A 25728-nucleotide genomic window follows, 5' to 3' on the forward strand; every position below is an offset into this window, starting at 1 on the left:
GAAACATTCTCAGTCACTGACCAAGAAAAAGTTCAAAAGCCAACCATCAGCTGGAAAATTAATGCTTGCAGTTTTCTGGGACTCTCAAGGGTCAGTATTTGATCACACTATGAGGGAAAATGTTCAACAATCAACACTGCTCGTTACAGTGAGATGCTCACTGAAGAGTTGAAGTCCAAATTTCAGATTAAACACAGAGGACTGCTATCCAAGGGCTTTGTGATCTCTCATGATAATGCACGTCCCCACACATCTGCCCTCACTGTTGACACTCTGCAAAAACTTCGTTTTGAGGTGTTAAAGCATCCTCCCTATGGTCCTGATCTTGCTCCATCGAACTTTCACCTATTTGGTCCCCTGAAAGCAGCCTTTGAGAATGAAGGTTCACCTCTGATGAAGAAGTGAAGACAGAGGTGCATTTGGGGCTCAAAGCTCAGCCTAAAACATTTTTTAATAAAGGGAATACTAAAGCTTGTTGACAGACAGACAAAGTGTATTGAAAAGTAAGGAGATTATGTTGAAAAATAATGTATTTGTCTTTTCTAAAAGTTGATTGAAATAAATTCTACAGCTAGAGTGCAGATAATTTTTATATAATTTTTGACTCATGCTCATGTATAACAACTGCAAAAAAAGTCTTTGTTGTGACTTTATTATGATTTCAAATTCTAATTAATTTAGATGAGAGCAGATCAAAATTCTAATTTTGGATTATAATATAAACCCAGGGATTTTGAATTTACATACCAAGGAGTGTGTAAACTACATTCACTGTTAACTACACCCCAAACTGTTCACTTGTTCATTCTCCCTCCTCCCAGGCCACCCCTTTGCACAAGTCTGAAAACTCTTCAGTCTTCAATGCTCAGGACAAATGCTACGAAAACCTTCCCTGGACTTCCCAAAAGAAGTAACCCCTCTGACTCATGAGGCCCCATCCTTCTGCGGCTAAATCTTCCAACGTCCTTCATCACGGCTTATAGTTCACGATGAAGCCAAAGGCTCTCTTCTAGGGAGTGAAAAACTGTCCTAGGCATTGGCTCTATGGCTCCAGAAATTCATACTCACTAGGTTCCATGATCCCTTCCCTTCATATTCTTAAATCTGTAACCTCTGACATTCGGCTCTGAACCTTGGCTCCCCTGGTTCACTGCCCTGCCATCTTTCCTTCCTGGATCAGTCATTTGCTTGCTGACATCTCAGTACATTAAAGTTATAATGAGGCATTGGGCCTGAATCCCCATCACCATAATGGCTTTGTGACATTGAACAAAACTCCCTTTCTGGATTGCAATATCCCATCTACACAGTAAGAGACCAGTTTAGAGGTTCTTAAGTCCATGGACGGACAAAATTGTGTATGTAGTGTAGTAGTGTACATACACATGCATGTGAATTTTTCTGGGAGGTACATTTACAGCATATATCAGATTATCAAAGGGATTTGTGATAAAAAAATGATTAAGAACCCATAGGTCAGATGGCCTTGGAATTCAGCTTCTCTTCTGCTCTTCTGTAGCTTTCTTTGGTATTTTGATGATGACAACCAAATGTATAAAAGAAGGAAAACTCAATCTATTTGCTTTGTGAAGCCAGTGCATTCAGAGTCCGCTACCACCACCCTGAGTACAGAACAAAGCCCACGGCTCTGCCTGCACGGCAGCCTCTATTGGCTGTTGCAATCAGACTCCTATTCAAGCTTTTCAGTCAAAAGGAGACATCTCCTAATTAGACCCTCAGAGCGGCTGTGAAGTCAAGATTCTCAAAATTGACTGTTGTTTTCTGACTTTGTAGGATTTCTACCCAGGGCTTTGAACCAGTTCATTCCGGTTTGACCACCTGCTGAAAATTTGCCTTTCACCCCAGATACACTGAATTTCAAAGAGCCCTTGTAGCAAGATCAGCAGTTGGAATCTACTAGTTGCTCCATGGGAGAAAGATGAGGCTTTCTGCTCCCGTAAAGATTTACAGCCTCAGAAAGGCTATACAAGGGGGCTATGAGTCAGAACTGACTCCACAGCACACCACCACTACCATATTGAATTTCATTCATATACAAGAATCGCCTAGGAATCTGTACAAATCAACTGGGTATCTTGCTCATATGTAGAATCTGACTTAGTAGGTAATGCAAATTCTCAGCAGGGGTTAGAACTAGAATGAACCTGTTTCCAAGTCCTGGTTCTGCCACAGGTGGGAGGCAATGGAAGACTTCCTGAGTTCACATTCCTGCTCTACCACTAACCTAGCCCTGAAACTAGGGCAAGGCACTAAGACTCCAATGTCCTCAGGGGGAAACAAAGGCCACTGTACATCTCTTATAGTTATCAGGAGAATTAAATCAATCTATAGAAGAGGCAGAGCAAATAGGAATGGCTCAATAAATGTCAACTATTGGTATGGCGCTGCAAGACAATGGGCTGGACTGCAAGGTCTGTTTGAACCACAAGGTTGGCAGTTCAAACTCACCAGCTGCTCTTCAGAAACCCAATACAGGGTTGGTATGAGTCAGAACTGACTCGACAGCATGTAACAACGACATTATTATTTTAAAGTCTTGGTGTGGTGCTGTAGGATACGCACTGGGCTGCTAGCACAAGATCAAACTGACCAGCTGCTCCTCGAAAACCCTAGACAGGGTTGCTATGAGTAAGAGCCAACTTGACAGCCCTCAACAACTAAACAACAACAACAATTACTATTATTAGATTGTGCTGTTCATAAAAGGAATCGAGAAATAACTCTCATGCAATCTCGCATTGGCAGTATCTGCGTACAGGAAGCTTGCCCCGTGACAACAGAGTGCATTGGTGGGATGTTCTCAGGCCTTACACCTCTCACACCCAAACCAGCTCCAGTTGAGACCTCCAGGGCTCACAACAGAATGTTTGCACAGGCCCACAAGCCCCAGCTGCTCAGCCCTGCTCACTTGCTGTGCTAGAGGTACTGTCTGTTTTCCAGTCTCCTCGTCTTAGCTCTGTTCTGAGAGGAATGATGCTTTTCCGGGGGCCACTCTCGTAGACGCCGTACTGCACATTCCCAGACAGGTGCTGGGAGTGCCGAATTGGGACTGTGATCTCCAGGTCTGCAATTAGAGGAAAAGAGGGATGAGCTCCAGGACCCCAGAGTACCATTTACCAAACTGTTCAGTGGCAGCCTCTCCACCTGCCTCCCTTACCTGAACCTGGAAGGTATGGAGTGGGGAGGGAAGCAGAGGAACGAGAGGAGAGAGAGAGAAAGTAGGGAGGGAAACAGGAGGAGAGGGAACCCTAGACTAGCTTATGAACAGGACCCATGCACCACTAAGTACTGAAACTACAGAATCCTGTGTGCCAATCAAGAGCAGAGAACGGTGGCAGTGGTTATGTGCCGTGGATTTGGTTCCAACTAACAGTGACCCTGTACAGAGTTTCCGAGGCTGTAAATCTTTACGGGAGAAGAAAGCCTCATCTTTCTCCCGCAGAACAGCTGGTAGTTTTGAACTGCTGACCTTGAGGTTAGCAGCCCAATTCATAACTACTTCATACCAGAGCCCAATTCATACCAGTGCTCCTTAGAACAGAGAATAATGGAAAGACTATGGGATTAGGGAATATTTGTCACCAGCTGTGGAAGTTGACTAGCTCAGTCAGCCTCTCTGAATTACTGCCCTTATTTGAGGAGTGTGGCTGCATGTATCATTGATTATGCTTATAGGGTGAGCTTCGGGTGGTGCAGTGGTCAAGTGCTCAGCTGTTAACCAAAACGTCAGTGGTTTAAATCCACAAGCTACTCCACAGGAGAAAGATGTAGAAGTCTATTGTTGTAAAGATTTACATTTTTGGAAGCTATGGGGCAATTCTACTCGTCCTATGGGGTCACTATGAGTCAGAATTGAGTTGATGGCAATGGATTGGGCTTGGTTGATTTCCATGCATCGGGCACAGCTCTAAGTGCTTCCATGGTTTGAGCTCATTTAATCCTCACAAACTCCTCAAGTAAGCACTATTATCATTGTTCCCAGCAGAAACTGAGGTACAAAGAAGTGAAATAGCATGCCCCTGTCACACAGCTGGTAAGTGAGGGGAGCTGGGATTTGAACTCAAGTTCCAAAGTCCAGGTTCTTAACCACTACTCCAAAGTGCCTCATGGGTCCACAATGAATAGCAATGACTCAGAGCGAAACAGAGCTCATGGAAGCAGGTCCAACAGGCCTGTGAATGATTAAGTGGAACTTGCAAGGCTGTCTGATGGGTTTAGCGCCCATAATGCAAAGTATTAACAAGCCAACCCTGCCCAGTGGTTTCTCTTTTTTCTTCCCTAGATTTCCACCCTTGGGCTCTGTGAGCAGAAAAACCTCTGATGATGAAAAGAATACAATGAGAGTGATAACAAACCCACACACACAAACCCTCTCACTATAGAGGACTTTCCTAAACCCAGGGGGCAGGGTCTCTAGAAGGGGTATAAGCTGAGCTGGACTTTTGGGAGCCTGGGCTCTTATTGTCACAGTACCACTTCCTCCTCCATCTCATCCCTTCCATGAGGAGGGTGCAGCAGGAAGTTCAGAGAGTCCAGAGGTGGCTCTAGCTTGCCAAAGCCAGAAGTCAGCCAAGACAGGTAAATGTATAAACTAGAACATTTTTAACAAAGCACGTTCCAAGTCAGGGCAGCCCAAGTCATACAGTGGGTGGGGCTTCATCAGGGCTGTTAAAGTGTGGATTGTTGGCTTATGTAAATACTAGCTCTCCTCATTCCCAATCTGACAGGTGGCTCAAGTATAGAGCAACTTTTCAGGTCTTTGTGTAATGCAGATTGTTTCACGTCCTAGAGTTTCCTTGGTTACAACTGTGCAGTGAAAGCCCCCATTGAATGTTGAACAGAGAATAGTCTGACCTAGCTTTATTTTAACAACCTGTTTAAGAAAGACTCTTGTCTACTTAATTAACTTTAATGAGGTCAACCAGTTCTATGAAGAAGCAAGGTAGAATATACTCATATAGGTAGCCTTTGGATTTCAAGCAAGGTCCATTCCTCAGGGTGTCGATAAGTCAAACAAATGCATACAGTTCTTATTTAGCCTTACTTGAATACAAGAAAAGGCTCGAAGCTTTTTTAATGATTCAAAGGCTGCACGTATGCGCAGCATGTGAAGGTGATTTTAAAGCATTAGCTGTGAGTAGGGATTGGTTCAATCATTTCAAAATGAGGGTCAATTTACAGAATAATAAAGAGCAAGTACAAGACTGCCTGTACAGGGGGGAAAGGGGGGTCCAAATTTTTAAAAATCAAAGCCCATCCAAATGTCTATAAAATTCTGTTGTTCTTTGAAAAGAGATCCACCAACAGGAATAATAATTATCCATTGTCCTATTTATTTGAGCTTCAGGTATAACCACAGATGAGGAAAGTGAGGCACACTGTGGTTAAAGGAATTGCAGAATCGCCCCGGAGTCAATGACAAGTGATTCAATGACAGAACAGGGATCAGAACCCAGAGTGCTGGGGTCCAGCGAGCTCCTCTGTCCTGCCCAAGACTGCTCACAGACACACCCAGAACACCAATAGTGTCTTCTCTGTGGGCCAGGGCAGTCAAACACACATGAACATCCCTAAGTCAGGAGTCACACCAGTCCTCCTCTGATTTCCTGTGCCATCGAAGCTCTGCATCCTCCCAGGAAAGGCAAAACAGTTCCCTAGGCCTGAAGAAAGACTGGCAAATGATTATGAGTATACCCTGAGTTTTTAATGACCTTTGGTAAACTAATCCAAATTATAGAAAATATTCTTTTATTCTTCTTTTCTAAGTCAAATGAGATTTCCAAATTAATAGAGTCAGACTTATATTTAGAGTGGATTGCAGTCCTGGGAAAGGTCCTTCAAGCAGAAATGACATTCATCAGCTCTAATCTTCCTACTGGTCAGTATTACCAGATAGCAATGGTTTTCAACTGCTTTTTTGTTTCTTGTGAAGCAGAATTCTTTCCTCTTACAAGCTCAATATGAAGAACAGATTTCTTAAAGGAGCTCTGATGGTAGAAGCCCTGGGTGGCACAAATGGTTAGCTCTTCATTTGCTCATCTAAAGGTTGGGGTCCGAACCTACCCAGCACTATTGTGGACTCCAGTTGTGATTTATGATGGTAGAAGCAGAGTAAGTTACCCCTAACCCTAACTGCCCGCTGTGTCTCAATCTGAATCCAGCCCATCCCTTCACCCCTGACTCCCCACCTTCCTCTACTCTCAACATCTTCTCAACACCACCCCCTCAACAACAGCACATAGAGCAGCCCTGAGGCACCTCAAGGAACTCAGTGTGAAAATTCCTGGAATGTCCACTGCTGTTGAATAGATTCCAACTCATAGTGACCCTACAGGACACAGTAGAACCGCTCCACAGGGTTTCAGAGGCTGTAAATCTTTATCAAAGCAAGACTGTCTCATTTTCCTCTCAGGGAACAACTGGTAGGTTCTAACCATCACCTTTTGGTTAGCAGCCCAATGCTTAACCCACTGTGTCACCAAGAGTCCTTAACCGAAAATACCAAAACAAACCCATTGCCACTGAGTGGATTCTAACTCGTTGTTAGGTGCCATCGAGTCGGTACCAACTCAGAGCGACCAATTGCACAGTAGAACGAAACACTGCCCGATCCTGGGCCAACCTCACTGTTGTTGCCACATTGAGCCCATTGATGCTGCCACTTGGCCAATCCATCTCGTTGGGGGTCTTCCTCTTTTTCTCTGACCCTCCACCTTGTTGTTGTTGTTGTTGTGTGCCGTGGAGTCAATTCCGACTCATAGCGACCCTGTACCGGGTTTCCGAGGCTGTAAATCTTTACGGGAGCAGAAAGCCTCATCTTTCTCCCGAGGAACAGCTGGTAGTTTTGAACTACTGACCTTGTGGTTCGCAACCCGATTTGTAACCACTACGCAACCTTATCAAACATGATATCCTTCTCCAGTGACTGGTCCCTCCTGACAATATATCCAAAGTATGAGAGACGAAGTTTGGCCATCCTGGCCTCCAAGGAGCACTCTGGCTGCACTCCTTCCAACACAGATCTGTTTGTTCTTTTGGCAGCCCATGGCACTTTCAGTATTCTCCTCCAACACAATAACTCAGATGCATCAATTCTTCTGTGTTCTTCCTTATTCACTGTTCAGCTTTCGCATCCATATGAGGTTATCGAAAATACCATGGCTTGGGTCAGGAGCACCTTAGTCCTCTAGCTGACATCTTTGCTCTTCACACTTGAAAAAAGTCTTGTGCAGATTTGCCTATTGCAATACGTCATCTGATTTCTTGACTTCTGCTTCCATGAGTGTTGATAGTTGATCCAAGAAGAATGAAGTCCTTGACAACTTCAATTTTTTCTCCATTGATAAGAATGTTGTTATTTCTAACTCATAGTGACCCTATATAATGTTTTTATATCTTAACGTTATATCTTTTTGGTATCTTAATGTTATATCTTTTATACCTTAATGTTATTATATCTAACTCATAGTGACCCTATATGGTGTTTCCCAGGCTGAAAATCTTTATAGGAGCAAACAGCCTCTTCTCTCTCCTGGGCAGTGATTGGTGAGTTTGATGTGTCGACCTACATGGTTAGCATTGCCAACAGGGTTCCTTACCTGGTAATTCTAAATGATCATGTAACTAAATTGGTTAACTAATATATCATACTTACTCAACCTACGTGATGCCCCGCTCTCTAGTGGGTGTCCTCATGCCTCCCCAGGCAGTGCAGGGCTCTGCCTTCCAACTGCCCGAGGCTTCCTTTGGAACCAGATTGAGAACCTCCATCAATGCTGAGAGGGAGTCTGAGTATACACAGCCCAGCCCTCTGCCCCTCTGAGGCAGGTGTTCTGCAATGATTCCCAGAGTCCCCGGCAAGATGAAGGTCCAGATACCAAAGTAGTGACTGCACTTGGCTGGCCGCCCCTTCAGGATTCCCTAGGATCATTTCCCATATAAGCAAATTGCTCTCAAATCTTTGTCAGAGGATCTGCTTTGAGGAGTGAGGGGAATGGGATACAAGCTAAATCATGCTCCTTTGGGAAAATTTAGACATTGACCATCCTAATTTAGACTACAGTCAGTGGTAGGTATAAATCATTTACTGAGTTTGATTGCCTTTGGATGAACTTTATGTTTCAAAACTTATGACTCCAGAGCTCGGGGAGGTGAGTCCCTGAGACTTCCCGCCCGCGGGGCACCATTTGGTGTGTGGCCCTGTGTGTAGTTACCAGAGTGTCCCTACATGCCAGGCACTGTGCTGTTGTTGTTGCTAAGTCTGTGGAGTCGATTCTGACTGTTAACCACCCTCTACAAGGTTTCCAAGGAGTAGCTGGTAGGTTTGAACTGCAGACCTTGTGGTTCGAAATCCAGTGCGGATCCAACAGCTTTAAACCAGGAGTCTGTGGCTGGTGGTAGGTACCATTTATACCCTAGCTCATTCCATCCTCACAGAAACCCTACTGTGGTTGGAACTTGTATTGGTGACATTTTGCAGATGGGGACTGAGGCTCAAGGAGGTAAAGGATCTTGGCCACAGTTCTCAGCTAATGAGAAGTGAAGAATGAGCAGGAATTTGACCCCAGCCTGCTGGCCCCAAGGTCCATGCCCAGAACCCTCTTCCTCATCACATACATGTCTGTTTCAAGGAGAGCCCACCAGGCAGGGGTTAGAGAATGTGTGACGGTTCCTGGTTAGCCCAGCTCTCAAGTCCAGATTGCTGAACACCCATGATTTTAGCACGACTCCCTGGACTTCAAATGCCGGTGCACCACCAAATCACAGGGCTCTTGAAGATGCCTGTATTTAAATGCTTGAAACGTCTCATTTAATCAAGGCTTCTGTCTTTGAGTTCACAAGCACCTTAAAATGCACCTCAACCATTTTATCACCTAGAGCCCTACAGTCTGACCGTAGGATGACTGTGAAGAGCTTGAAGTAGATTCTCTGCCTTCTCTTCACCTTCCTCCTCTTAACTAGGAGGGTAGGCAAGTGTAGGCTTGGTTAGTAGCACAATCAATGGAAAATCGAAACACCCAAGCAGAAGTCTTAGGATGGCCTCTGATTTTCTTTGGTGGTCATAACCTCTTAATTCCTCATTTCCCAAATGTTTAATGTCACTAATATTCAATTGTTATGTCAGTTGCCATAGTGTCGACCCCCAACTCATGGCAACATCATGTATAATAGAACAAAACACTGTCCGGTCCTGTACCCTCCACATGATCGGTTATGGACTGGACCCTTGTAACAGTCACCCTGTGCCAGGTATGGCGGGACATAGCAACTGGAATAAGCCATAGCACCCAGAGTAGAGGAAATCAGACCTAGACAAATCAGAAGGCAACTAACTCATAAGTTGCTATACAACAAAAATCTCTGCATTCCACAGGGAGCCTGGCGCTCAATAAGTATTTGTGGAATGAATGAATGGTGTCACTACACATACTTTGCTGCAGTCACTAAATGTTTCACAAGGATATCCTGAGCTCTCCATCAAGGTACTGTACTTTACTGGGACCCAACAGGGCACATATCGATAGTCTCTTGTCCTCATGGAGTTTACAGTCTAGTGGCTTGGAGACCACAAAAACGGACGCATCAGCTGATTCCAGATCATGATAAGTGCTCTGGAAAGAGGGGAAGTAGTGAACAAGAAGTGAGTCAATGGGATCTACTCAGGATAGAAATGCAGAAGAGACCTCACTGAGGAGGAGATGTTCAAGCTAATTCTGAAGGATGAAGAAGTGGCAGCCCTGTGAAGAAGTGGGAAAGGCATGGGAAGAAGAGTAGTTGCAGGGGGAGTGGTGAGGGGGAATGAGGCAGGAAAGCACTTGGCTTATTTGAGCAACAAAAAGAAGTTCACTGTGACTCGGAGTCCAGGGTGGAGGTGGAGAGTTGGGGCTGAGCTCGGGGGTCAGATCCTGTAAAGCTTTGCAGGCCATGGGGAGAAGTTTACATTTTACTGAGTGTCACAGGAGCTCCCATAAGGTTGTGAGTAAGGGAATAGTAGTGTTCGATTTTCATGTTTCAAAGGTCATTGGAACTCCTATGGTTCAACAATGAAAAGACAAACATCCCAATTTAAAAATAGGCATAGGACTTGAAAAGGTATTTCTCCAAAGAAATATCAGTACAAACAGCCAATAAGCACATTTAAACAAAATATGTTCAAAGACATTTGAGGAGGCTTCAAAAAGTCTGTGTGGAAAAGCAAAGGAATAAAAGGATAGTGGAATTTTTCCACAAATATTTTGAAGACAGACATGTGTATGTCTTACTGGATCTGTTTTTCTAGAGACCCCTGACTAAAACAGATGCCATCAATGGTCTGAAGTAGTCCTAAACGGCATCACAGAGAAGGGGCTAGCTCTCACAGCCCAGCAGTTTTCATATGGGTGCGAAGGAAGGGGCGTGAACAGGGTTCTATAGGAGGTAGATGTCCTGTTTGGGGATGAAGGTGTTACATGTTACCAGCCTGACCAGGTTCATGGAAAGTCTAAGCACAAATGGCAGCTGGAGACCATGGAAGCTGTGCACAGATGGAGCTCAACATCAACTCAGTTCTCTATGTAGTGGGAAGCCTTTCTTCAGAGCTCCTCTTGCTACATGATTCCCTGGGTAAAGCAGAACGCCAGAGGGGCTCAGTGGGACTATGCAGCGTGGGCCAACACCACCCTCTTATGCTCAGGGATGGTGGTGACATGTGGGTAGCCCTAGAGGAGGGTGGCCTGAAGAGAGCAGAGGGGCCCGGTCTACGGTACACAGCTAGAATTCTGGCTCCTTTTAGATGGCAGGAGCTTTGCTGCCCCCGTCCTTGGCCCCTGAGGCAGTGTGAGGTATGGACACCTGGGATGTGATTCCCCACTTGAGTTAGATCCAGACACTATGACAATGAAGTTTTCTCCTTTATCTGCTCAAAAGCACATGCCCTCCAGAATGACAAAAGGAGAGTCAGTGCCTGGGGAGAAAGACTTGTCATTCTCGTTGACTGGGAAGCTGGAATATGGCGGAGTTCAATTCATTCACTCCTTCATTCATTCACTTATTTGGTGTGGCGCTGTGAGATAATGCATTGGACCTCAAGGTCAGTTTGAATGGGGAGGTTGGTGATTCAAATTCACCAGCTGCTCCTTGGAAACCTTAGGGTCGCTATAAGTCAGAACCAACTTGAAGGCACTTAACAACAATGCACTAGGTACTTGATATTCAGAATACATCAGCTTGCAAGGACCTCAGAGTCTAGTGTGGAACACAGACTACAAACTGGGTGACCGGTGCTAAGTAAGCGGGCTGCCCACTCAGGCTACAGCAGAAAGGGTAGGTAAGGGGAATAGGTTGCAGTAGAGATCCACACAATGCAGCCCACCCCCCACTCCATCCCAGCCTCCTCCCAGCTGAAGCTCATACCTGCCTGCTTCCCTGTTTTCTGCTTCTCTTTCTGTCTTCGGGTGATACTCTCTCTTAGCCGTTTAAGATTTTCCTGGAAAATAATTTAGTTAATTTAAACAATAGACACCAGAATTATACCCTACAGACTCTTGAGTTGCTTCCCAATTGCATGCTGTTTGCAAGGCATAGCACATTGTAACCACATTTTCAAAGTGCATAGGAGGCTCCATGAATTTTCAGTTATCTCCCACGAAAATCCAAGCACAGATAATGCCTGCTTTTTGAAAGTTTGCTTCATCCCACTGTTTTATCCCACTGTTTACCTGGTTTTTGGTTTTTGTTTTGCTCACTGAAAGAATTCTGAAGATTTTCACTTTTACAAAAAAGAAGCAGGTGAAAAATGAAGCTAGCATTGGGTATTTGTTTTGCAGACATTCATTCAAGGGGCAGCACAGACTCTGAGCAATGAGAGTGGTCACCATGCTTCTTCCCTGGAACCAGGCGTAGTTCTCAACTACGTCTGTGAACACTATCTTATGTGAACACTGTGCGAGTTGGTTTTGTAGGTTGTTTGGTCTGATTTGGTAGGTTACTTTTAGGGTCTGAGAACACTCAAAAATTAATGGTAATTGTTTCTTTGCTTTAAGTTATTTTGGCTTATAAAAGATTTCATAGGAAAAATCTGTAACTTAGAATATTTGCCTGAAGAAAAGGTCTTTTTTTCACAATAAAGTGTCTCCCTTCCCCTCTGGCTCCCAGCTCTATCCCCAGCCTTATACTCACTGCCTTCCAGCCTGTTACTCCTCAGCCAAACCAGTCTCTTACCTGCTCACAAGCACAGAATACATTTCTGCCTGGGAGGCTGAGCTCTCAGAATCTCATCCCCTTAGTTCTCTCCATTAATTGGCTCCAGGTCTAACGTAATGCCCACATTGTGCCTGACATCTCCCCAATACCAGTGCAACCACCTGGCATGTGGGTGATGCTGCCTTGCTCATCTGTGTGTGTGTGTGTGTGTGTGTGTGTGTGTGTGTGTGTGTGTGATCTCTTCACAGGTTCTGTAAGGTCTGCAAGAACAAGACATCATGTCTTGTACCTTTGTGGAACTCCATAATCTAAGCCAGTGTAGTCACTCAGTGAATGAATGTAAGGGTCAAGATCTGTTGCTCTTCTAATTGTTAAGCAATGACAGCTACCAAGTTAAGTGTCTGAACATGCTCGGGACACTGCCCTAGGGAACAATGTCCAGACAACCTGGCTGGAGCAGAGGGTTCCAGTGAGGGAGTCACAGATGGCCAGGCTGGAAAGGTTTGGTGATATACAATTGCCAGGCTGAGGATACTGAGCTTTGTCCAGGCAGCACCTGAAGTTGTGAGCCGAGCATTGCTTTAAGGCTATGAAACTAGAGGGGGGCAGAGTTACAGGTGAGGATGCCCACCTAGAGATGAAACAATAAATAGCCCAGATGTATGTGACAGAGTCTGACACTGGGATATGGCTGGAGTATGGAAAGAAAAGAAGAGATACAAGGGGAAGAATGCCACAGAGCAAGACGTATACCCAATTGGATACTGAGATGGCTGGGGAATCAAAGTGACTCTGAAATCAGAGGCTCAGTCCCTGCAGTGAAGAGAAATAGGGAGATGGAAAGGGAAGCAGCTTTGAGGGATGGTTTATTGTTAGACTTGCCGCAGTGTCAAGGTCACCTAGGGGACCGCTGGTGGCTGGAAAGCTGGGAAAGTCAACTCAGAAAAGTTGCTGAGGGGAACCTGGACAGTACCCACTGAGGGGCAGGGGGAGGTGCAGAAGAAAGACGAGTGGACAAAGAGGCAGCCCCCAGGAACGTGGGATGGGGTATACCCAGGAAGTGCCAGGAGGCTCTGGGCACAGAAATGTGTCAGGCAGCTCCCAGCTGTCTGTTACATTCCAGGGTTCTGGACACAGAGAAGGAAGCAGCCTCTTTGATATAGAAATAGAAAGACAATTAAACCCTCTGTTGTTGTTGTTAGGTGCCATTGAGTCAGTTCTGACTCATAATGACCCCATGCACAGCATATTGCCTAGTTCTGCACAATCCTCACAATTGTTATGTCTGAGCCCACTGTTACTACACTGTGCTGCTCTGTCTCCCCCTTGTTTGCTGACCCTCCACTTTACCAAGCATGATGTCCTTCTCCAGGGACTGGTCCTTCCTGACAACACGTGTTAACATTTGTTATGCACTTACTACATGCCAAGCATGCTCAGGCTTTGTATGGTTTACAATGTCTAGTCCTCTCCCTTCATTTCAAATATGAGAAAACGGAAGCACAGAGGGGCCAAGGTCATGCAGCCAGCAAATGACAGAACAGGATTTAAACGCAGGCAGTCCGGCTTCAGAGCCCTTGGCTGCTTCTGACTACTGTGCCACGTGGTCACACAACTCACAAGGCAAGAAAAAAAAAAATCTATTTGGCCAGGGCCAGCTTTTACTCAACAGGATTGCCACCTCCAAAGTCTCCCCGGTATGGAGGGTCCTGGATTTCTGCATTCAACACTGAAGAGTGCCATTCATCCTCCAGACCCCAAGTGAGAAGGTGCAGCCTGGCAGGGTGGGTGGGTCCCGGGTTGTGGAGCACTAAGAAGGCAGAGGGCTCAGGAATGAGAAGGGGCTGGTTTGAACGCTGCCTCTGCCTCTTCACTTCCTGGAGTCTCAGTTTGCTGCAGAATAGGAATGATAGCATGCGTCACTGAGCAAAGGAGATGAAATCTATTCAGCACTTAGCACAGTGCACAGCAAACAGTGCCTTATGATATGCCTCCCCACTCTCACTGCATAACCACTGCAAGAAGAGATGCCCCCATCTCAGCACTGGATGGTCAGGTCCTGTGAGGGCTGAGATTAGAAAACACACACTGCTGAAGTTCCACTGGGGAGGAATCCCAAAACTGACTCTGCCACTTACTAGTTAAGTAACTCCAGGCACATCCCATAAACTGTCTGGGCCCAAGCTCCTCTGTTTGAATATGACGTTGCTGCACTGGGTATTGCTTTCTAGGGCTCCTTTGAGTTCACATACTCCTTGGAGTAGATGAATACAATTTCATAAACAGTCACCTTGAAGACACGGATAAAACAAGAAACTCCTCTGATGCCCAGCACTCGAATTCCAGTCTCTCCCAATAAATAATTTCTGGAACTTGTATTGGGGGCCCATTCCAGAGCTTTGCCTTTGCACTTATGTACAGGCATATAGAAATACAGAGTTGTGTGAGTGTGTTTCAATTTGGGTGCTTTTATATCTACAACTTGTTTTGTTTACTTAATATCTCTTGGGAGCATTCCAAGCTCTCTTTGAATCCTGAAGTGTGGGAGATTTTCACTGAAGTAGAGAGAGGGACGCCGGAAAAAGAAAAGTTGAAAGCAAAAGTATAGGACTAGATGCAGGGGCGGTGGCAGGAGAATCCGAGTTTACAGTTGAGTCTTTGTCCCTGATCTCTAGCTTCATGGCGAAACACTCCAGAAAAACTATCCAGCTATTAGCTAATGAGTAGTGTGGGTACACAGTACAGGTCCCACCCCCAACACACACACACACTCAGTGACTGACTCATGATAACATACAAACGTTCATAGGCATTGCAGCTGGTGCTCAGTTCCAGCAATAAACAAGATAGTCTTGGGCCCAGCCCTCCAGGAGCTGACAGCAGAGTGGAGAAATCGTCATGAAACAATTTACACAGGGAGCTAGTTACCTGCTGGAAGCGAAAGGACTCGGAGCGCTTCTTCTGGTTGAGCTGCCACTCTTTGAAGTGCAGCACTGCCTCATCCACATTGACAATGCCTAGCTTCACCTGCTCCTGGAGAGTGATAAGCTGGCGCTGGCCTGGCGTTTTCATCCCAGCGAAAGGGTCATATATACTTGACTGGGGTCTATCCCTCCAGGGTCTGACAGGCGCCTCTGGAAAACATGGCAAGACCCAGGTTTGAATGCCTCCCACTAGATGGAGCTGATGTGGAGAAGGGTTAAAGAGGTTGGTCATGGCTTCAGGAGCACATGAGTCAAAAAGGGAACATATGACATAGAACCAGTGCGGTGCCATAGGATAAGCAGTCAACCTCAAGGTTGGTTTGAGCCACAAGGTTGATGGTTCAAACTCACCAGCCACTCGTCAAACACCCTACACAGGGTCATTATGAGTTGGAACTGACTCGATGGCACTCAACAACAACAACAACAACATTAGACTAAAAGAAGCCTTGGAGGCACAATGCATTAAGCATTGAACTGCTAACCAAAAGTTGGTGGTTGGAACCCACCAGCCTGTCCATGGGAGGAAGGTGAGGCGATTTGCTTTTGTAATGATTCACATCTCAAACGCTACGGTTCCACTGTGTCCTACAGGGGTGCTGTGAGTTTGATTGGCTATCATGCTAAAAGGAGCCCTGCTGGTACAGTGGTTAAACACTTGGTCACTAAACTAAAGTTGGTGCTAACCCACCAGCTGCTCTGCAGGAGAAAGCTGTGGCAGTCTGTACTGTAAAGACTCCCAAAAATCCAAACTCACAGCTGTCAAGTTGATCCTGACTCATAGTGTGACCTTATAGGGTGAGCAGACCTGCTCCTTAGGGTTTCTGAGACTACAGATCTCTATGAGAGCTGACAATCTCATCTTTCTCCAGCAAAGAAACTAGTGGTTTCAAACCACCAACTTTGCAGTTAGAAGGCCAACACTACACCCATTTCTTCACCAGAGCTCCTTCCTGTAAAGCAGGGGTAGGGAACCTTGTTTCCTCCAAAATTTACAACACTACTCACAAGCCATATAAAATTATCAACTTAAAAATTAGCTTGCTATATTTGGCCAAACATTTCATTAACTCACCCCTAATGTAATGGCAGCGGTTCAAGTTCACCAGCAGCTCCTTGGAAACCCTCTACAGGGTCGCTATGGGTCAGAACTGACTCGATGGCCCTTCACAACAACAATGTAATGGCACTTAACAACAGCAACAATAAAATGGCAGAGTTCTGGTGTGGCACTGTGGGTTAATGCACTGGACTGCAAAGTCAGTTCAGGCTCATCAGCCACTCCTAGGAAAGCAGGTCAGAGCCAACTCGATGGCACTTAACCACAACAACATTGTAATGGCTGGAACTGCGGTTGCCTTGGCAGGGCCAGACCAAATGGTTTCTCAAGCCTTATACAGCCTATGGAGTCCCGGTGTGGCGCTGTGGGTTAATGCGCCAGACTGCAAAGTTGTTTGAACTGCAAGGTTGGTGGTTCAAGCTTACTAGCTACTCCTTGGAAACCCTATACAGGGTCGCTATGGGTCGGAACTGACTCGATGGCACTTAACAATAACAATAACAAATATAGCCCATGGAGCTGTACGTTCACCACCCCTGCTGTAAAGGCTATAGCCTTGGAAACCCTGTGAGGCTGTTCTACTCTGCCCTAAAAGTTTGCTATGGGCCTGAATCAACTCAGTAGCAATGGGTTTATCCTACTAAAGGAGGGTGGCCTAGTAGCCAAGTGGTTAAGTACTCATTGTTGACCAAAATGTTTGTAGTTCAAACCCACCCAGTAGCTCCACAGAAGAAAGACATGGAAACTGTTTTAGTTAAGTGCCATCAAGTTCATTTCTGACTCATAGCAACCCAATGTGACAAAGAAGAACATCCCCCTGGGGTTTTCTAGGCTATGATCTTTACAGGGGAGTCCTCGTGTGGTGCTATAGGATAAGCACTGGACTGCTAAGCGCAAGGTCAGCAGTTCAAAGCCACCAGCTGCTCCTCAGAAACCATACACAGGGTTGCTTTGAGTTAAAATTGACTATGACACTTAACAACAACCATCTTTACAGGAGCAGATCACCAGGTCTCCCTGGAGCCACTGAGTGGGTGCAAATTCACCAACCTTTCAATGAGCATCGGAGCACTTATTTTTCTGCTACAAAGGCTCCTTTCCATGAAGGTTACAGCTAAGAAACCCTATTGGCAGTTCTACTCTGTCACACATGGTCGCTATGAGTCAGAATCACAACAACAACAACAATAACATCGCACTAAAGTCGATAAAGCCACATTTTGTTGTTAAGTGCTGTGGAGTAGGTTCTTATTCATGGCAACCCTGTAAGGCGTTTCCAAGGAACGGCTGGTGGGTTTGAACCACCAGACCTTGCCGTTAATCCAGAGCTTATCCTACAGCATCCCACCAGGACTCCAAGTAGATGAAGCCACACTTTAGGGAGGTATAAAGCCCACCCGATGAGTCTATAGAACCTCCCAAGCTTTTATTATTGAGACGTCTTTAAACAGCATTTCTACCTTCATACTATTGACATTTGAGGCTGGATGATTCGCTGTTGCAAGGCCTAACCTTTACATTGTAGATGTTCAACAGCAACTCTGGCCTCTACCCACGTATGTCTTCAGACACTGCTTAATGTCCCCTGAGGAGCAAAATCACTCTCAGCAGTGAACCACTGCTCTGGACTAAAATCCACTCTCACGGGAGATTACACAAAGTGGAAGAGCCTAGTCAGAATTCCAGGCTCTTCTGCCAGCACCCTTCCCATCTCTCACTGTCCTAAGTGCAATGACTGTGGCCTGATGGGCATGTCAGGCCAACAGCAGCTAGAATACCAGTGGAGTCATACCCCAGGTCCAACACCACCAAATGCAAACTAGTTGCTGAGCCTCAACTGACTCTCCTCGGGTTGTTACAGTGCCAACCTTACTACCACGTGACAAATTCATGGTTCTCGACTTTGGACATTCCAAGGAAACAGGAAGCTCACTTTCAACACCCCTCCAGGATGAGATTCTGTTTTATTACACCTCGTGGAGAATGAGCTACCTGCAGAGGTGATAGGGTCATTGGGGCATGTGAGGGCAATCTGGCTGTTTAATTCATGCAGGGCTATCTTGGATTCTAAATTTTACCAACAGAACCTCATTTGGGCATTGTATTCAGGGAGAAACCAGGAAGGAAAAAAGAAAGATGACTTAACCAGTGTATATTGAAAACAAGCCTCAAAGAAGTATATCTATGATTCTGCCCAACCATTTACTCATCTGTCTACACACACACACCCTTCTCCCAGGCTTGCCCTTTTCAAGGCAATCTATAATGGTGTTGGGAGATGGAGTGAGGGGGGAGCAAAATGCACAAGCCAACCAGTTCCTATCCCCTACTAATAAAGTCCTTGGGGATGCCATTCAAATGCCTAGATGATGTCAAGGCTAGTTTTCAAAAGAATCATTAATGGGATAACACTGAATGCCTCTGTTTAGCACAGGAAATTAATCAAGAAAAAAAATAAGCACTACTCCCTCAAACTTCTTTAAAAAGCCTTTTGAAAAAAGGGGAAAAAATGGGTGTCCAGAGTATTCCCCAATGGCAACCAAAATGTTTCTTTAAAAAAAAGTTGAGTTAAAGTATACTTTAACTAGTGTAGATAGAGTAAGTAAGTAAATAACAGGTAGGTCTGTATCATTAGGTAAAGACTGGATGCTGGGCTGCCCACTTTCTTCCTGTTGGTATCAATTCCAGAGTTTAGATTGTACTTTGTGTGCTGTACGGACATTTTTTAGTGTGTAAGTGTTCTGGTAGCGTAGTGGTTACAAATTGGACTGTGAACCGCAAGGTCAGCAGTTCGAAACTACCAGCTGTTCCACGGAAGACAGATGAGGCTTTCTGCTCCCGTAAAGATTTACAGTCTCAGAAACACTGTACAGGGTGGCTATGAGTGGAACTGACTCCACGGCACAGAACTACCACCACCAAGTGTTCTTTATATGATTAATTTGTACAATACTCTGTTGTTGTTGTTAGCTGCCTCTGAATTGACCCCCACTCATGGCAAACCCATGAACAATGGAATGAAACACTGCCCAGTCCTGTACGATCCCCATGATCAGATGTAGATTGGAACATCATGATCTATAGGTTTATCACTGGCTGATTTTCAGAAATAGATCACCAAGCCTTTTTTCCTAGTCTAGCTTAGCCTGGAAGCCAGCTGAAAACCGTTCAGCATTATGTTGCTGTTGTTAAGTGCCTTGGAGTCAGTTATGATTCATAGCGACCCTGAACAGGGTTTCTGGAGCGGTTGGTGAATTTGAATCACTGACCTTGCAGTTCAAACCGACCAAGTATTCCAGTGCATTATTCCACAGAGCCACACCAGGACTCCATTCGGCATCATGTTGTTGTTGTTGTTATGTACCATGGAGTCGGTTCCGGCTCATAGTGACCCTGTGCAGGGTTTCCGAGGCTGTAAATCTTTACGGGAGCAGAAAACCTCATCTTTCTCCTGCATAACTGCTGGTAGTTTTGAACTGCTGACCGTGAGATTAGCAGCCCGATTCATAACTACTACACTACCAGAGCTCTTCACTGACAGATAAGTAGTGGCTGGCTACACATGAAGTTCATCAGTTGGGAATTGAACCCTGGTTTCACACATGGAAGGCAAGAATTCTAACATGGAACAATTACAGTCTCCATAGAAACAGTTGTCGTTTAAGTCAACTCAGGGTCATGGCAACCCAATAGTGTCAGAGTACATCTGTCCTCCATGGGGTTGCCGATGGCTGATTTTTCAGTAGATCCCCAAGTCTTTCTTCTAAGGTGCCTCTGGATCGACTCAAACCTTCAACCTATAGGTTAGCACCACCCAGGGACATACATATTCTAGGTTACCCCAATCTCTTCCTTTCTTTATTTGCCATCAGGATAATTGGAGAGTCAGAATTCTCAGACAGGTCCACCTAAAGTATCTATGGGCTATATTCTTCAATGTCAAGGAGCTATTCTTACACTTGGGAATCACTGGCACATGAACACTTCTACACCCAGAAGATGGAATCAGACAAAAGGAAGCTGGGACAACATCTGGCTTACCTTTCTTGATGCTCTCTGAGGAAACATAGACATTCCCAGGCCGCTCTTGACTTTTTTCTGCAAAAACTATGAGATAAAGAATATTTTGAGTAAAAGCCAAGACAAACATCTTTCTTAAAGGGCTTTGTATATTTTGTACATTTTTCCAAAAAATTACATCAAAATCTTGTGGGGGTAAAAATTAATCTATAATTAGGACAACTATATGTGGTTCTATAAATTAAAATTCTAGAAACAGGTAACAAGTGAATTTCAATGCCTTCAGTGCATCTTGGACTTCTTCCTTCTGTACCATTGACTCTTGATCATATGATTGAACATCCACCATTTCTTTTTGGTACAGTGACTGTGTATTCCTTCAATCTTCAATGACACTACCAACAACAGTGAGTAGAAGGAGTTGTTGTTAAGTGCTGCCTAGTTGTTTCCAATTCATAGTACATCAGAACGAAACACTGCCCAGTCTGAAGTCATCCTTATAATCATTGCTACACTTGAACCCATTGCTGCTGCCACTGTGCCAATCTATCTCATTGGGGCTCTTACTCTTTTTTGCTGACCTTCCACTGTACCAAACATGTTATCCTTTTCCAAGGACTGGTCCCTCCTGATAACATGTCTGAAGTATGAGAGACAAAGTCTGGCCATCCTGGTTTGTAAGGCACATTCTGGCTGTATTTCTGCCAAGACAGATTTGTTTGTCCTTCTGGCAGTCCATGGTTACTTTCAATATTCTCCTCCAACACCATAACTCAAATGCATTATTTTTTCTATGGTCTTCTTTATTCATTGTCCAACTTTCAATGCACATGAGGCAATTGAAAATACCATGGCTTGGCTCAGGTGCACCTTAGGCCTCAAACTAATGTCTTGGTTCTTGAACATTTTAAAGAGGTCTTGTGCAGCTGATCTGCCTAATGCAATATGTTGCTTGATGTCTTGACTGCTGCTTCCGTAAGTGTTGATTGTGGATCCAAGCAAGATGAAGTCTTTAGCAACTTCAATCTCTTCTCCATTTATCATGATGTTATTTATTGGTCCAGTGATAGGGATCTTTTTTTTCTCCACATTGAGGTGCAACCTATACCAAAGGCTGTAGTCCTTCAGTTTGCAGGAGTCCTTCAGTATGTAGGAGGAGTTGTAGTCTGTTGTTAAGTGCCGTCAAATTGGTTCCGACCCATAGCGACCCTGTATAGGGTTTCCGAGGAATGGCTGGTGAGCCTGAACTCCCGACCTTACAGTTTAAACCAACTTTGCAGAAGGAGGAGTGGTGGTGGTGGTGGTGCTCCATGGAGTTGGTTCCAACTCATAGTAACCCTGCATAGGGTTTCCAAAGCTGTAAATTTTAATGAAAGCAGAAAGCCTCATCTTTCTTGTGTGGAACAGTTAGTAGTTTTGAACTGCTGACCTTGAGATTAGCAGCCCAACTCATAACCACTACACTTAGTAGGAGGAGTAGGGATTACCAAATGAAGAGAAACTCAACAAAGCTCTCTAACCTAGAAAGCCAAGGCCAGCAGAGGACTTGATCATCATGTATGAGATCATTAAGGAAATGGGTAATGTGAAAAAGGACACATGCCCAGAATCTGTGAACACCTAAACTTGAGCCAGGGAACACCTCGAAGCTTGAAAATAAGAGAAAGAGCCAGTTTACATGTCAACAAGTGTTATAGGACGGAACTCTGAGTAGTGACGCAGGTAAAAGGTATGCACAGCTCCCAAGGGACTTCGATGCAGTCACTCACCAGTTACAACTGTTTACTTAGTGGGAGGATGACAAGGTGATTAAATTTGTGTTCAAATCCATTGTGGGGAGAGGAGATCTTGTATGCCTTTGCAACTGTGTGTGAATACATCAGGAAAGGCCAGAACTAAATTTGACATTGTTCTAATCTACATTCAGAATGTTCCCTGAGCCATGATCAATGTCTGCTGGGACTGATTGGAGACTATTTGGGACTATTCAGTCTCTAAGAAGTGGCTCATAAAGCTTCCGAGAAGCTCTGAAGACACTGCGGGGTATCTGTCCCTGCCATACTTGCCTTTAGAAATGTACGGTTCATTGTCGGGCAGCTGGTGAGCTCCAGGAGGACTGGCCTCTGGCCTGGGCACTGGAATTGGGGGCCTGCTGGCCACATCCACATCCACAGAAAAGGTGTCATCATCAACCACTGTGCGATAAACGTCTTGTCCCTGTCCAAGATGATACCGCTCCCTCTCCAAACTGGCCATTACCATATTGTTGCCTAAGAGACATGGAAGAAGGCAAAGGAAAGTCGTGGTCACAAGAACTGGGTAACTGCTGGCCAGTCCTAAGAGTGGAGAGAGTGACCGTACCTTATATGTACAATGCTTCTCTTCAATTTTCCTCTCCATCACCCCCTATACAATCTCATCAGATTCCATAAAGCAACTGAGAAAACACCTGAAACCACTTTTATTTGTCATCCATCTTTGCAGTAAAGGAAAATCAGCACTAAGTTCTGAAATCTTGCTTTTTCTGCTAGGATTCAGTTATTCATCTCATTAGAACTAGGGATAAAGAAAAGGTCTTTATTCTTAAGACATAAGATCTTAAAATCTAAGGATGCTTAAGATTGCCCACTAGTACCTGGGCACCCGTGTGAGGGAACTTTGGAGTCCCCACCACCAACAGTTCTAGCATCTTCTTCATCATCATCAAAATGATAACAGCAACTAGTTCCAGAGGACATCCTCTGTGCCAAGCACTGTTTCTACTGTATTACCCACATCATCTCTGTTGATCTTCTAACAATTTTGTGGAGTTAAGTACAATCCTTATTTTCAGGTTGAGGATGAAGCAACTGGGGTCTTGAGGGTGAAAATGACTTGTCCAAACTCTATTATCATCTTTAGACACCAGTGCCTCACATGGAATAATAGGCTGATAAATGACTGCTAAACAAGTGATGGGACCAGAGATGAGGCACAGCTGCCAAATAGTCCCATCAGGAAGGAGGTAGGGACAGAGCCTTTGGAGAAGGCAATAGTGCAGCTCAGTGGGAAAGTGTGAGTGCTGCATACTGACAACAGGACCTTGGACAATCACTTTGTTGCTCCATACCGCAGTTCATTCATCTGCAAAATGAAATGATGTACCCACCTCACAGAATTGCAAGAGGCTTAAATGGAGATTACTCTTAAAGGATTTAAGTATGCTGGGCACACTGCTAAATATAACAAAGAAAACGTAAAGCCAAGTAGCAAGGTGGCAAAGCAAAGTCTATCTTCAAGGTGAGACCATGCCCTCTTGATGTTCTACCAGTGACGGACCTAGCTAGGGCTGCTCAGAACTCTCCTCCCCACCTCACAGAAACAACTTTATGCTTTCATAGTAGTAGGGCTTGGCAAACTTTTTTTAAGGTCTAGATAATAAGTATTTCAAGTTTTGCAGGCCAGATTGTCTCTGTCACAACTATCCAACTCTGTCCTTGCAATATGAAAGCTGCCATAAATCATGAGTAAATGAATGGGTGTGATTTTATTCAAATTAAACTTTATTTACAACAATAGGTGGCTGGCCAGGCTGCTGTTTGCCTACTTCTGCTCTAAAGCTTTTCCTTCCCTTTCAGTCTCAAAATCACTTGTGAATCCTGTCCTCTTAGCACCCAGCTTCCTATACATACTTGATTAACAGAATGCACCATAATTGGTAAATGGCTGGACAGTGTTAAGGATTTACCTGCCCAATTTAATACCCACCATCTTTGAAATCTTTAATAATGTAAAGGTCTACTGACTTTTCATTTATGTGCCTGGCCCTGCTCTAGTTTTTAATATACTAAGTCGTTTCAGCCTCATAATATTAACCTCACTCTACAACTGAGAAACTGAGATCCAGAGGAATTGAGTAACTTGCCCAAGATTTCCCAGCCAACAGAAGGGAGAATCTGTATTCTTAACCACTGAGTGATTGATTACCAGGGGTGACGGGGAGGAGGGAAAGAGAAGATATTATGGAAGGAGTATTCAGTTTCTGTTGGGGATGATGGAAAATTTTCAGAAGCAGACAACGGTGGTTGGTGGTAGCACAACATGGTGACTGAAATTAATGTCACTGAATTGTACACTTATAACTGGAAAAAAACTATCTTTTTTTGTTTTGTTATATCTATTTTACAACAATTAAAATTTTTAAACTACAAGCAAACATGGATTTTCATGAAATCCAGCTAGAGGCAACTCATTTACCCAATGAGCGGCTCCAGTGGTGAGATCACTGGCCCATGTAGAACAGGCTGATGAGAAGGGCACAAGGGGGCAGTGCCTTCAGTCACATCACATGTCACTCATGGGACTGCCCACTCCTTGAGCAGAGGGAGCAACCCTCGTATGAAAACAAATGATATTACATTCATTTCTCTTTCCCTCTTTTTGCTTCCTTTCCACATCTACAACTTACCTTCTAAAAACTTGCGGATCATAGAGTCCTTGGTGGGCCGAGAGAAACTCTCTCCAGACATTTGGTTAGATGTACTGGCCTGAAGCATTTCTACATCTAGAAGTAAATAGAAACTAAGAATTGATATGCTGTTCTTCCATACAGGCATCTGGTTAAAGGGTTTTTACAAATGGAGATGTAAGATTTGGCAACTTTCTTTACAGAGGTTCAAGTATGCTTGTATCCATCTACCATCCATTCAGTAAGAACTCCCAGAAATGTGGGGTGTAAAGAACATCTGCCACTCACAGGCTCTCATAACCTCAGTCAAATTATAGAAAACATCAAACTCAAATTGAAGTACATGCTACAAAATAACTGATCACTCCTCTTTCAAAGTGTCTGTAATTTACTTTGTACTGTAATACCAATGATTTACACTGTCAGTTTGTCCTACTGTAGTGGCGTGTATGTTGTGATGCTGGAAGCTATGCCACCAGTATTTTATATGCCAGCAGGATCACTCATGGTGGACAGTTTTAAGTAGAGTTTCCACACCAAGATAGACTAGCAAGAAGAAGAGGTGGACCACTTCTGATAGGTTAGCCACTGAGATCTTATGAATAGCAGCAGTAGAACATTGCCTGACATAGTGCTAGAAGATGAACCCCTCAAGTTAGCAGAGTTGACATTAATGATGTGAATGGAACAAGTCTCAGGACCTTCCGTTACTGATGGGGCACAATTCAAAATGAAAAGAAATAGTTGCAAACATACACTAATAATCAGAATGCGGAATGTACGAAGTATAAATCTAGGAAAAATGGGAGTTGTCAAAAATGAAATGGAACACAAAGACAAATATCCTTGGTATTCATGAGCTGATATGGACTGGTACTGCCCTTTTTTTTTAAGCTGTTTTATTGTGAATTATGTAATAGTTTACATGGGAGAACATTAGCTTTACATTCATCCTATCGTATATCATTTCATTGCCATGGTTACAATCCTCTCCATGCATCATCAAGCAACAAAAG

The 25728-nt window shown here is 44.4% G+C and overlaps 1 protein-coding gene across 1 annotated transcript in view; it reads right to left on the reverse strand.

Moving 5' to 3' along the window:
- Nucleotides 1-25728, reverse strand: part of PIK3AP1 (phosphoinositide-3-kinase adaptor protein 1) — a 153330-nt gene that overhangs the window by 12000 nt on the left and 115602 nt on the right. Inside the window, exons 9-14 of the mRNA XM_006831192.1 lie at nucleotides 24713-24808; nucleotides 22332-22535; nucleotides 20287-20352; nucleotides 15130-15335; nucleotides 11413-11485; nucleotides 2930-3085 (exon numbers count right to left, since the gene is read on the reverse strand). Of these exons, the coding sequence (XP_006831255.1) occupies nucleotides 2930-3085; nucleotides 11413-11485; nucleotides 15130-15335; nucleotides 20287-20352; nucleotides 22332-22535; nucleotides 24713-24808 (801 nt within the window). The remainder of the gene's footprint in view (nucleotides 1-2929; nucleotides 3086-11412; nucleotides 11486-15129; nucleotides 15336-20286; nucleotides 20353-22331; nucleotides 22536-24712; nucleotides 24809-25728) is intronic.

This window comes from Chrysochloris asiatica, unplaced genomic scaffold (assembly GCF_000296735.1).
Source record: "Chrysochloris asiatica unplaced genomic scaffold, ChrAsi1.0 scaffold00003, whole genome shotgun sequence".
In the NCBI taxonomy this organism is placed as follows: Eukaryota; Metazoa; Chordata; class Mammalia; order Afrosoricida; family Chrysochloridae; genus Chrysochloris; species Chrysochloris asiatica.